The 14,645-nt window shown below is 31.8% G+C and overlaps 1 protein-coding gene across 12 annotated transcripts in view; it reads right to left on the bottom strand.

The window, feature by feature from the left end:
• Positions 1–14,645, bottom strand: part of LOC117167243 (actin-binding LIM protein 2) — a 65,243-nt gene that overhangs the window by 12,686 nt on the left and 37,912 nt on the right. For 4 of the 12 annotated variants that reach the window (XM_033352038.1, XM_033352034.1, XM_033352031.1 and 1 more), the window contains 7 exons: positions 14,141–14,459; positions 11,846–11,926; positions 11,443–11,629; positions 8,827–9,086; positions 6,241–6,502; positions 6,060–6,143; positions 1,006–1,106 (listed from right to left, as the gene is read on the bottom strand). In XM_033352038.1, the coding sequence (XP_033207929.1) occupies positions 1,006–1,106; positions 6,060–6,143; positions 6,241–6,502; positions 8,827–9,086; positions 11,443–11,629; positions 11,846–11,926; positions 14,141–14,459 (1,294 nt within the window). The remainder of the gene's footprint in view (positions 1–1,005; positions 1,107–6,059; positions 6,144–6,240; positions 6,503–8,826; positions 9,087–11,442; positions 11,630–11,845; positions 11,927–14,140; positions 14,460–14,645) is intronic. The other 8 variants (XM_033352035.1, XM_033352032.1, XM_033352040.1 and 5 more) reach the window with 5 other exon arrangements.

Here is a 14,645-nt window from a genome sequence, read left to right on the forward strand (position 1 = left end):
AAAGAAATAAAAGTTATTGTAGTATTTTTTCTACCGAAAAGAAGAACTCTAGGGGAAAGACGTCTAAATGGTAAAATTCAAATATTTACTGGGCATCCTAATCATCATTAATTTTATCGTTATTATAGACAATAAAGTGACTGAGAATAGTAAAAAATTTTAAACACTTTTAGTATTCATTTTAATGCAATCAAATGCAAAATCTCATCACTGAATCAAATTCCGGATAATATTTTTATCTTTCCACGGTTAACAAAATCCCTGGCCTTTTTCGGGTCAGCTAGACACCATTCGCTACAAAATTTACCAGGAGTTTATTCAATTATACACTCATTTACATCCTGCGAACCTTAAATCTTGAAAAATCGGTATTATCGATTTAAGATTCCAGATCTCTGAATGTGGCCCGATTGGATTTCACAAGATCTCTCAAGAATCTTTTCAAGATTCGTAAAAACTTTCTCACATTTGAAAGATTTCTGACATCTCCAGCGATATTTTGAAATTGTTTTTAAATCGCTGAATCTTGGGACCTCCGAAATTTTGCAAATCTTGTTCTGATTATCATGATTATGAATCAATGATTTTTAGATACTATAGTGACTTTGAACAAGATTTCCAAACTGAATAGTTTTGTATGCTAAAATGCCAAATTTTATAAGTCTCCTGGAATTCACTAAGAAGATCTTCAGAAATTCTTCATATTGAAGAAGAAACGCTCAGTCCTTGAATCTAAAAAATGTAGCGTGCTAGCTTTAATTTGTAAAATAGAGTGTGCAGAAAATCCCAATGTAACCAGCACCAAAAGAGTAATTTATTGTAATAAGGACAAGAAATATTCTACCTTCCGTGGTGGCAAACCAAACGTTCATGTTTCATCCCACGAGATTCGTCAAGTGTTTCAAATTATTAATTATTTTCGTGCATTAATTGTAAGAAATTATCAGTAGACGATTTGTGTTGCTTCCCACGGTAGGCGACTTGGAGAGCTTTGGGGGAACTCACCGAGTTATAATGTCTAGCGGCATTTGGAAGAGTGAAGGCGCGCTGAGAACCAAGAGGTGGATAGTTTCTGGGAGCCGGGGAACGAGCCGATGACCTCCCAGCTGTTGCCCCCGCAAACACAACACAAATACAAATACACAAATAGAAACACGGTGATACACGACAGGTAGCTATTTTGCATTGGAAGATGTCGAAAATTATTTTTTGCAACGTTGGAAGATATAGTCATAAACAAAATAACAAAAAAGGAAAGTACGAAATCCACAAAGCAAACAATGCATGCAAATCAAAATAACAATGAACAATAAATAGAAATAAATTAAGCTTTGTTTCAGGCAGTAGATGTGTAACGGAGGTTCTAATTATAAAGTCCTACCTTACCGACATCGACACCATTCCACAGCATAAATGGTTCTTATATGTGCGAAGTTTCTAGAATTTTCTTGATGACATCAAATTATACCCTACCGATAGAAAATCTTAGAATATTCTCAGACAAAATAGCCTGGCCCGTGTCAGGCTATCTGCAGGCTAGATTTGAATGATTTCATCTCTAGAGATAGTCTGACAACATTTTGGTCTTTTTAAGAGTGATGCAACGGTCATATAATGATACTATTGTATTCGTCACGTACTGGCGAGGGCAGAGCTTACAGTAGTTGGCCGTCTCCAACCCGATTCCCTTTTTAAATTTCTCTTCAAATTATTAACACTTTTTTTTGAATTGATGAATTTTCTCATTATACATATTTTATAATTATAACTTATATACGTTATATTCATTCCAATTTGAAAGATTAAAAAAAAAGTTATATAACCGAAATAATCAAAACCCGTATATTCTGAATTATTATGTTTTAGGCTGTTAACTTTCAAATAAAAAAAAAATATTTCTAAATTTTAAATGTTTCTAAATGTTATTTATGATCGTATTTTTATTTCAATTTAGGAAAGGTCATTTTAAACCAGTCAGACCATTTAAACGATCTATACCTGGACCTTTAAAAATATCTACTTGAGTGCCTGCGGAGAATTTCTCAGAGCTTCTCAGAGCCTGAGAATATTCGGTATATATTCTGCGATTTCTATCGGCAGAGCATTAAGCAATTATGTAACACGAAATTTCCATAAACTCAGGGTTATTTATTATTTCAATTTAGCAGTTTGGATAATATAGTTGATACAAAACAAAGATGCTTTTTTTGCTTGCTTTCTGTCAAAATACTGGCGACTAATTTAATTGGAAAACATGCAAATAATTGGGTATTTTCATTTCAACCACCAGCTAGTTAAAGAAAAAATCTATTTTTCAAACACAGTTATACAGAAAAAATTAGTTTTTACAAAGACATATTAGCAAAAAAGGGCAAAAATGGCCGAATTCCATATATTTGGTTCCTTGTTTTCCCCCCAGCATTCAACGAAGTGAAGTTAGTTGGTGGATAAAGTGAAAATACCTAAAGACCCTCACTATGATTTTTCGCAACTCGTTTAAAAAATATTGCAGAAAATTCTAGCCGGGTACACGTGAAAGCCAAAAGTCTCCCGCGTTGAACGACATGTATATTGTTCTGAAAAACTTTTTAAATTAGCGCTAACGTAAAACGTGCCGAAAAACAAGGTTTTGGACGCACGTTTTTTAAGCCTTGACTTTCGAGTCTTCCCGCAAACATATAATCTTGGGAAGAAATAATAATAGGGAGTTGTTTTGTGGCTTAAAATGTGCAGTTTTGTAACGTAATTTTGACGCCGACTTTAAGTATTTTCACTTCAGCCACCAGTTACCTTCACTTCGTTGTCTGCTGAGGGGAAAACAAGGGGCCAAATGCATGAGATTCAGCCCATTTTTGCCCTATTCTGCTAATATATCTTTGTAAAAACTATTTTTTTCTATATAACTGTATTTGAAAATTAGTTTTTATTTTTTTAATTACTATTTAATAAAATAATAAAATGATAATAATTTTTATTAATTACAAAGATATTACAGAAATCAAGTTTTTTCCATATATTTGATACATTGTTTTCCCCTCAGCTTTTAACAAAGTGAAGTTAAGTGATGGTCGAAGTAAAAATACCTAATTGGGAACTTAACCAGCCGCTAGGTAGCATTAGCTGTACTAGTAAATGTTACGCGAAAATTCAAATTGTACAATCACTGGTCAATTTGACTCGGGTAGTTCTGCATCTCACAAACATAATATTTAATTTTGTTCTGTTGTCACACCAAATAGTTGAATTTTCAACTTATAAAGATGAATTTTAAACAAGAATAGAAGAGTTAAATTTTCAACCAAAAATATTAATTTTTAAACCAGAAGAATAATTTCCTACCAAAACGAGGAACTTAAAACTAAAAAAGGTAAATTTTCAACAAAAAATAGAATAGCTACATTTAACGATAAAATGGAACATTTCAATGTTCAGTTAAATAATAAACAAAAAAAAACAAAAAAGAATTTTGGAAAAAATAGGTTTAAAATCAAAGAAGTAAATTTGCAATCAAAACAATGAATTTTTAATCAAGAAGGTTAATTTCCTACTAGAAAGTCGAATTATGAATAAAATGCGTGCATCTTCAAGCAAATAGTCGAACTTTCAACTAAAAAAGATACATTTACAAGAAGAATACAACAAAATACACCAATTTTGAACGAAATAATTTACTTTTTAACTAAAAAAATATACATTTTTAACCAAAAATAAAACAAATTTTAAACAACAAAAATCCGCCCGCTTCGCGGGCATATTCTCATAGCGCGCTTCGCTTCGCTCACAGAGTTTAAGCGTGCCTAGGGCGCGCGACTGTTGGTTCTCGCGCTTCGCGTTCGATAATATATTTATCTCGCGCTCCGCGCTCGGTCTTTGTATTACCCTCCACGTTTGTACACAGACCACAATGCGAAATTTTCTACATTGTATGTTAAAAACTATGATATCAAATGTCTAATACAATTTTTTTTGTGTGTACATTGGTCTGGTACTGCTTATTTAGACATTTCAAAATAATGTTCACATTTTATTTTTCTTGATCCTAATAGGACCCTGCTGTGGTTGTTTAATCTTGACGATTACATTCTCATATATCAATTAAAAATTTGAATGAAATTTTTGGATCTATGAAAAAAATATTTCTTTTATTTGAAAATTTTCAAATTTTTGAAAAGTGTAACTTTTCTAATTTTCACCAAAATCAAAAATACCATCTATAAGAAACTTTGACGAAAATTTATAAAATTTTACAATATTTTTTTTTTGAAATTTTGAAAATGCTCTCAATTTTTTAATTTTTGTTGGAAATATCTGATTAACGAACTTAACCTTCATTTTGGGAACCTACAGAAGTGTATGAAATGCGGACTCGATTGGACAAATCCATCAAAAGTTAGCGTGGTTCCAGCGTTCAGGTAACCATACATACAGCATACAGTCATATACACAGACACCAAAAAATTTTATGATTATCGGATTCTGTTCGTGCCGAAACGTAACGATCCGTTAAAAACCAGAGATAAAAAATATGGACGATTACATTACACTCTCATGAATGAGAATGTAAAAAAAAAGAATTTTTTATAAAGAAATTCAATTTTCAATAAAGTAGTTGAAGGATCAACCAGAATAGATTCATTTTCAAATAAACTCAACCAAAGCGAAAAATCTTCCAACAAAAAAAAAATGAATTTCTAACAAAAAAGTTCAACTTTCAACCAAATAGTTGCATTTTGCACAAAAAAAAAGAATTCTGAACAAAAAATGTTATAGTTGACGTTTTCAACCAAAAAACATAATTTTTTGTATTGAAAACCATCGAATTCAACCTAAATACATGAATTTTTAACAAATTAGTTCAATTGAAAAAAAACAAAGAATTTTCAACAAAAAAAGGAGAACCTTTCGCCAATAAAACGAATTTTTTAACAATGTATTTCAGCTTTCAACCAACTAGTTGAAGTTTGAACCCAAAAATTTTGTTATCTAAAATCCAAAGCAGTGGAATTAAACCAAAAAAGAGAAATTTTTAACAAAATAATTAAATTTTGAAATAGAAACATTTTTCAATCAAGAAAGGCAAACATGTTAACCAAATTGTTGAATTTTCAAGTAAAAAAGAAGACTATTCTAAAAAAACATGACATTTGTTACTTTTCGCCATAACAAATAGTAAACGTTATTTCCGCAGATAATAATGTAATATTTGCTAAATTTAGAACTACACAAGAAAAACCGACTCGCACTTTAACCATAAGAAAATTTCTTTTCAAACTGAATGGTTTACACTTTTGCTTTATTTTATGAATAAACTATAAACATTGATTACGAATTGGTATACAAAAAAGAGCCTTTTTTCATGAACCGCTCGAGCTGTGGAATGGTCTCGATGTCGGAAAGGTAGGAATTTACAATAAGAAACCTCCCTACTCATATACTTCAGGGTCATATCTTCCAGCATTGAAAATCAAAACAAATGAAGTGGCATAATCGACAACGTGTCTGTGTCATGAAATGTGACGTAAAAGATAGTGCAGCATGCAAAAAGATAGCAAGGTGCGTCTAGGGCAACCACAAGGTCGCTAAATTAAAAATAGAATACGAATTACTCGTTCCGTTATGTTTTGTTTTTGTTCTGTAGAAAAGAAGGACATGTATCATCATCATAACAGTAGCCTCATCATGCAAAAGCCAGATACGTCACCTGTTCTCATCCAATTTCCGGGGTGACTGATTTTTTCTGGCGACACTTAAATAACTATCCTGTTCAGTGCATCTACAATCGTTATTGAATGAATGTGGTTCTTTCCAATTCGCGACTTGAATTTGCCCATTCTGACTTTTATAGACTAGAACGATAATTTGATTTACATTTAGAAGGAGTGAAAAAAACGTGCTTCACGCCCTTAGAGACCCCGCTATCCTTCGAGAGCTTAGCCGATGGCAGAATCATTATCAGTAGAGTGAAATGTTAGTGTCATGTGCGAACGTGTGGACAGGTATGAGATGACACGCTTATTTAACGGAAGAAATCATTAATTCGAGGTTTCATGGACACTCACCATTGTAACTCGGTCCACTCGATTTAAAACTAATTCCATCTTCGTCTTCCCAAGGTCGAGCGTGGTCTATATTTCTTGATGGAGCTAGAAAGGAATGGTTACGAGGAATAGTATGATAATATTAATTATTCTTAATTGAATAAGAGTTTTTCAGAAGAAGACAGGTGCGAATTGAACTTACAAGCGCCAACAGGACTTTCGTATCGCAATCTGTAGGCGGGCTCACGATTAGCTGAGGGTGTTCTTGAGGCGTTTCTAGGATCTACATTAGCTGCCTTGTGTCTCAAATTTTCCCTATCTTTCTCTCTATCTTGAAGAAAGACTTTTGCGATTCCTGTATCGATTTTCCTCAACTCGTCATGCTCCTTTTTCAATTTTTGCTCTACCTCCTTGATGTAACTTTTGTGATCTACTTCGTCCTCGTCGTCGGATGCAGGCACACCCTAAGAAGTTCAGAAATTATTTGTAAAATTCTCGACAAAACTATTAAAAAGAGGAGCCTCACAGCCCTATGAGGAGTTACAAACTAGCAATTTTAACATAAACTAGAATTCAGAACATTTCAAGTTTAATTCACCAGAATTCATAAGATTAGAATGCACCTAAGAAACTATAAGGAAGGCTTCTATGATGAAATTATCAGAAAAAAAGTATTGGTTGTTGCAAAAAACGTTGTGAGATTAAGACCCAACCACCAATTTATTTTTAACTTTGAATAATACTAGGATAAAACACTTAAATCGAAGTAGGTAGTCATGAGCTAAATGCAACGTAAAATTGGTTTAACTCACAAAATGCACTATTTTTCTAAACTAAAATTTTTACCAATCATATTTTAATACTTTAATTTATTTATTTATTTAAAAAAAATTATATCTAGAACTTCGACCATAATTGAGATTTTGATTGTAATTTGTAACTGCATATATATACAAATGAGATCTTCATTTATGTTATTGTAAATAGATTTGTTTATAAGTTTTGGATTATTTTGGTTTCCCGAAACATCAAAATTTAAATTTATTAGAGCATTAAATTAGTTCCATCTTTATTGAATTTATTGAATTTTATTATCTGTATGTTTTACTCAAAACTCAATACTGTTGACTCAAAAATTTCTAAGAGTTGACTTGGGAATAACCGAAAATGGGGCTAAGCGGCTCGTTTGTTTGGTTTTGACAATATAATCAAAGGTGGAATTTAAATTAGGGGTTGACGCTTCAAATTTATTGTTCATTTATTGTTACTGATAAAATTGCACCTAAGAATAAAAATAAAGTTTAACAATTATGAAAAAAATGTTCAATCTTAAAATTTATTATTCAATAAATAGACAATTAATTACAGAATATAACGCTGCGGGTGAGACTATTTCTCCCGCATGTGCCGATTAGCTCCTCTTTACGCTACTCAAACTCTTACATGATGAAGTGTTATTTGAAAATTGTAATTCTATGTTAAGCAGAAAAGAAAAAACTTATAAAATTATTGACAATATTAAAGTCTGCTTATTGTAATCGACGAAATAATTAGTACATTCGTACTACAAAGGCCTTAAAATTTCTTTATATATTCTACAATCAACAAAAGATCAATTATATCATATAATCTCTAAATAACTTTTCAATTACAAGATTTCTGCTTCTTAACGAAATGTTTCTTTTGCAATAAATAAAAGGTTGAAATTACTCTTGGCATTTCAATAACATGAATGCTATATGAACAAAGAATTAAAAAACTAATATACTTCAAGGTTCTAATAGAAAAAATCAAGAATATTTACAGTTTTGAAAAAATGTGTGTTAATGTATTTGTTGAGAACAAACTTGTTTAGGCATTAAATGCGCAACTTTTGGACAGGCCACCTTAGATATTCCTAATTAGGGGACTTTTCTCGACGTTGTAAGTCAAAGTTACCCTTTGACCTGTCACAAGGGAAACTACTCCTCGCAGCAATAGGTCATTGTCAGCATTCTACCATCCAGAGAAAAACGACATTGAAAAAATCGACGCATTTTACACGGGTCGCGATAAGTCTTCCAAGTCCTGGTTAGATCAGGCGGTGGTAGTACTCTGCATTTGTAACCATAAAATCTGGGTTCAGTTCCTGTGCCAGAACTTTTTGCTACTTTTTTCCAAGCGAATGTTTTCTTGTTGTATTCGACTATTCAATTTATTTAAAACAAACCAAAATATTCATTTTCATCAACTTTTTATATATGCAACACTTTTTATTACAACCCTTATCACTTTCGAAAACAATATTTCAAGGATAAGTCAGTGCCGCAACATTCTTCAAAAACTCTGATGACGTATTCCAAATTTTCGTTAAAAAACATCACTCATTACTCTAATTTCTAAATATGAATATTACAGTAGTATTGGAAATTTTCTTTCGTTAATATTCTGCTATTATATAATTTTGTTTTACTGTTTATTTACGTTTAAATATTTATTTTATTCTTATTATAATATTTTTTTATCTCATACGTAAATAATAATAAACAAAAATTAAATGTCCCATTCAATAAAAATGGAGAATTTGCTATAAAAAAACACTTGTCTGCAGACTCTTTGAAAATGAAAATTTTGGCTTGATTTAAATAATTTTAATAGGATAAATAGGAGATGATGCAGCAGAATGATTGCTGATACCTGATTTATGTCTGATTTTGATTTTTGATTAGATTATTTTGATTATGTAAAAAAGTAACTAGGAACTGGTCTCTACGAGACACAAAAATAATGAATTAAATCAAGATTATACCTTATATGTATCCGACCATCGTTTGCGCCTTTCGGGATCAGTGTAAGGATACGGTGGAGCAGGAAAATCATCCCTCTCGATCGGCGGTTGCGAACCGGGCGGAGGTTTCATAGCATCAGGATAATGCGCCAGTTCTATAGGTTCTTCGTTATCTACTTGACTGGCGGGTGATTTTGGTCTCGTATCACTAAGTGCATCGACTAAAGCTCTCATTCCAGATCGACTACTTCGTCCACCGCTACTTCTTATCGAACGCGAAGCTGTTGATTAAGTTTTAAATCGTGCTTATTTTTTATTACTCACGAAAAGAAATAATAGCCCACAATATTTCCGAATTAAAGGAGTTTAAGACAGGGCTGAGATTGCATAGAGGCCACGGAGATCCAGCCTCCCACTTAATCTCCGGTTAAGCTGGGTCTCCCTACTTACTTTTTAGAAGTAGAACGCATTACAAATCGAGAAGTTTCACAAACTGCGTTACTCCAGAAAAATTATTATAATTTCCAAAAATTTCCACGGATTTAAAGGCATTTCAAAGATTTAAACAATTTCAAGGGATTTAAAAGAATTATGTAGGATTTCAAAGATTTTAGGCTCAATTTTAAAGGATTTTTAGAGCACTTTAAAAAATAAGTGAAATTTAAAGGGATTCCTAGCTATTCTGAATATTTCAAGGATTTTAAATAATTTAACAAGGTTTGAAGAATTCTATTCAATGTCTAAGGATTTCAAAGATTTCTAGGGATTTAAAATATATTTTTTAGAGAACTTTAATGAATAAGCCAATTTTAACTTATACTAATGATATATCGAATTATTTCTACTTGTTCTAATGGATGCGAACGATTTCAAGGTATATACAAAAATGTTTAAACTTTTAAAGGATTTAAAATATTCTAAGTTATTTTTTAAGATTCCAAAGAACTTCTAGCAATTTTACAAATTTCAAGGAATTTCAAACAATTTTGTAGAGTTTCCAAAGATTTTAAAGAAATGAATAGAATTTCACTCGATTTGGAGATTTTAAACGATTTTCAGACAACTTTAGGCAGTGCTGCCAGATAGGGATCCTGGAAAATGCGCAGACGTGAAGAACTACAATCTGATTGGCCCTGTTATCCACGAACAGCATTTCAAATTGATGTAAAAAGAAATCAATGTTTTCATTATTTATTCCTTAAACCAATTTGTATAAATAATTAATCCAGATAAACACATTTATAGGATATTTATATATGATAAATCGAAATAGTTTATATTTGCATACATACATTTAACTAAAATGCATAACTCTATTTTCACTATATTTTATTTATTTTGCTCGGATTATTAACTTATTAATATTTTATTATTTCGGTAGAAGAATACATTTTTAGTTATAATTATATATGAATATATAACCTATTATAATTTATGATTCATAAACATCATGTAAATATGTTTATCTGGGTTAATTAATTATACAAATTTCTTTAGTAAGAAGAAATAGATTAAATTAACGGATAGCAGCGATTTCTTTGTTACATACATTTGAAATGCAGTTTTTAATAGTAGCGCGAAAGCTTGAGATTTTTTGCCAGAAAGTATAATTTTTTGCACAAACGATACAAGATATCGCAAAAGAGCAAGAGGATTTATTTACATTATTTTTTTGGACGGGCAAACTTTTATCATAATTTTTTTCGTATCTATCGATTGCGAGAATAATTAGAAAATTCGATTTTATGGAAAAAAATTTCCTGGCCACAAAAATTATTTAGCTTACATAAAACTTACAAGACGTTTTCCTTATGGAAGCAAAAATTCAACAAAAAATATAAGTGTGGGTTTTTTGAGAAAATCGAATTTTAATATTTTCAGAAAAATAAACGCCAGCTTGTTAATTTTGAACCTTTTTAAAATTTTCCGCTAAATCTCAAAAGAAGACAATAAGCGCTGGTAAAACCAGAACAACGATGAATTTCTTAAACAAATCAAAAGAAGTTATAGAGGTTTAAAAAAGTCAGATTTTTCGAAAAAAAGTCCAAAATTCAGATTCTAAAAATCAAAACATTTCTTCCCGGGGAGATTCTGCAACTTCACGTGTAGAACCTGCATGATTTGAAATATATTTGGTCAGGGGAGCGTCCATATATTACGTAACGCTGTTTACGGGGGGTGGAGGTGGCTAGACTCTGTTATGATTTTGTTATGAAGGGGGTAGGGGGTGATACCAACTATTTCAAAGATTTAAAGGAATTCAAAAAGAGATAAGAATTTTCAAAGAGTCTTTACAGATTTTAATAAATTTGAAAGATTTTAGTGGATTTAAAAATATTTCTAAAGTTATGACCGGATTTCCATGAAATTTTAAAGCAATTTTAAAGATATCAAGAGAATTCAGATTTTCTCTGTGCGATGTTTATTTGTACGGAATGACAATTTTCGTGTACTTACAAATGAAATAATTATTGGTCGAAAGTAAATCCTTCTTTTGTATTTGGTCTACTTTTTACCTTAATCCTATAATCTTCTTGTAACAGCTATTTTAAATGCTGATTATCTCATAATCATGTCCTATAAATTGTCAATCTCAGTTCTCGTTATAGTTAATCTATTGGCGATCTAAAAACTTACAGCTGGGTCTGTGAAAGTGAGGACTCGTAGGAGGTTTGTCGTAAGGTTGTATCGGGCGTCGCAAATATCCTTGACTAGGAGTTTCAGTCAAGTACGAGTACGTGTAAATCCTAGAAACATCTTCGGGACCACCGCGCCCATACTCTCTGAGGATCAGGCCAGGACTGCCAGTTCTCGCAGGATAGTACTGAGGGAATCAATGTAAGTTAGATTTAAGAGTCATTCTTTTCCCAAACTTCCATAAGGCTTTTATCGAGAAACTGCTCTCTATACCTAGGAACTATGCAGCGCAAAATGAAAACTAAGAAGCTAACGGTGCTCTAATGAGAAAACTATTAGAACCAAGAACGCTGTGGAAGCAGTGAATTTTTTTATTAAAGGGTTGCTCTAAAAAAATAGGCACCTGGCGTACCTTGCGACTGAGGCTGCTGTAAGGGCTGCACAGAGATCCATTCAGGCTTGGCGTGCGTGACCTCAATGAAAACTATACACAATGATCATGCAAAAATAAAAAAATAATTAACAAAGCAATAATAAAGTGAATCAAATAATATATGACAAAATAACTCTTACAATATTTCACTGTTGAAGAGCAGATTCAAGAGACATATACATATATCACTGACTGCAAATTTTAATTCGACTCTTCGACTGCTTTAACTATCTTAAAAGCGTGTTTATCATGTGCCCGTTTTGCTATGAGTACAGAAGCGGACTGGGGTACACTAACCGGCACGGAAAAAGTCATGCAAACTGGCCCTAAAAACGATCTTATGCCTTTTTTTTAAAGAGTTCAAAAGATTTCCAAGCTATCTAGATATTTAAAAGGATTTCAACAACTTTCGAAGGAATCCATAGGATTTCTAAGAATTGAAATTAATTTAAGAAATGGTCAAAGCTTTTAGACATTTAGAGGAATTTTAAAAGATTTTAAGTCGTAAGGCAATTCAAGGAATTTTACAATTACAAAAAATTTGATGGCGTAAATTGCTTGAAACGAGTTCAGAGGATTTCCAGAGATTTTAAAGAATTTTAAAGGGTTTGTAAGTATTACAAGGGTTTTCAACAGCTTTTAAGGAATTTCAAAGAATTTTAATCGTTTTCAGGAATATTCAAAGTTTTCAAATAGTTTGAGGAAATTTAAAACATTGCAAGATTTTTACCTACTTCAAGGAATACAACAAGAAGTAATTAAAGGTTTTAATATTATTTCAGGTAATTCAAGGGTTATTGAGACATTTAAAATTGTTTCGTGGGACTGCAAACGCCTTTCTAAACTTTATAAGAATTTTGAACGATATATTATTAAAAAGAGTTTAAAATATTTTTTTTATTGGACTTGAAGGGATTTTTCATTAAGATTTCTACACATTCTACAATATTTCTATAAATTTCAAAGAATTTTTCAGAGATTTCAATATACATCCCCACACTTTCTAAATATTTTACAATGTTTATATCAATTTTAAAGAATTTCGTAAAATTAAGGAATTTAATAGGCTTTCAAATAATTGATGAGATTTTCAATTAATATTTCAGGAGATTTCACAGGATTTCAAACATTCCACGCAGTTTTATACGATTTTATCATTTAAGAAGATACCGGAATTTAAAAAGATTTACAATTATTTCAAAGGATTCTTATGGTCTTTCGACGACTTTCAAATGATGTTTACAGGTTTTCGCGGATTTCAATAATTTTAAGGTGTTTTAAACGCTCTTGGTAAGGAAGATCATTAAATTTCATGTAATTTTAAGGGATTTCTAAGAATTTATTCACAGGAATTGAGGGATTTAAAAGTATTTTAAAGATTTTTGAACATTTCAAGGTGCTTGTGAAGATTTTTAAGAATATCAAAGATGTTACGATATTTTTAAACATTGTAAGGTATTTTAAATGATTTTAAAGAATTTTAGATACTTTAGTTTAGGGTTCTACTAAAAGAATTCAAGGAATTTTCAAGCGATTAAAAAATGGCAAGGAATTTCCAAGGATTAAAAGCTCTCTAGGTATTTTAATATAAATTTTCAATTTTTATGCTCGCTGAGAGCATCTCTCTATGTCTTTCAGCCCATCGTTAATTACACCGATTCTGCCCCATGCCAGTCCGCCCCTGTATGTGTATAAAACCAAAAACTCCGAGTAATAGAACTATGCACAAAATTTAGGGTCAAAATAAAACAAAAAATAATACACTCAAATATACAGAAACATATACCGAAAACAATGTGCTAAACCAAATATATTTAACAATATGTAAAATAAAACTAAAATACTCAGCATCGTGCACTCATCTCCTCAAATTGTGAATTCTGAAAATCTTGTACGTGATAACTTAAAATTTGAACTGAGGCTCTTTCAGCTTGGCACTTTGATATTCGCTATTTTAAAAGCCAATTATAGATTTTCAATAAAAGTGCCGATATTTATTTATTTACACACAATTAGATCAGAATTGCTTTTACAATGTTCTACTACAAATAACTGAAATAAAGCTGCAAAGCTTAATGCGTCGATTTTGGGGTGTTTTTAGCGATTTGTGTACAAATTATTTTTTATATGTTAAGGGAATTTGATTAACCAGTTGGAAATATCTTGAAATAATACTTGGTGGCTTTAAAAAGCGCTGTTAGAATTTATTTGGATAAAGGAAAGCGATTTGTTATAAAAAAATCTGAACTTCCGCGCTATTCTTACCTGCATTTCCGATGCACTACTGGAGATACGTTCAGATTCCCTGTGTTGTGGCGTGTGAGCTTCCCCATGGCCATTTACAATTCCATTTGCACCCGTGGGTCCCGGGCCACAGCGTGGATGCCAAATTGCAGCACCTTGGAGGTACATTTCTTCCCCGTCTCCAAAAGGATCTCCACATTTCGTACACCTCGCGCATGTTGGATGGAAATGATGATTTTCACCGGCCTGAAGGACCTTTCCACTAATGTATCGGTTGCAGTAGGCACACTTGACACCAAATTGCTTTTGATAGTCTTTCTCACAGTAAGGCACCCCATCTCTGAAATTCAGAGTATACTTGTTTTTTTTTTCGTTTATTTTGTACATATTCCAAACCCCCTCTTTCATAGGAGCTCGGCCCACATGAACCCTTCGACAAAAACCCTCTGTTCCCAAATTACGCCAAATACCCTACTTCTTCAGGCAATCCCTAATAGTATAGTATAGCATAGTGTAGTATATATAG

The sequence above is a fragment of the Belonocnema kinseyi genome, chromosome 2 (assembly GCF_010883055.1).
Source record: "Belonocnema kinseyi isolate 2016_QV_RU_SX_M_011 chromosome 2, B_treatae_v1, whole genome shotgun sequence".
NCBI lineage: Eukaryota > Metazoa > Arthropoda > Insecta > Hymenoptera > Cynipidae > Belonocnema > Belonocnema kinseyi.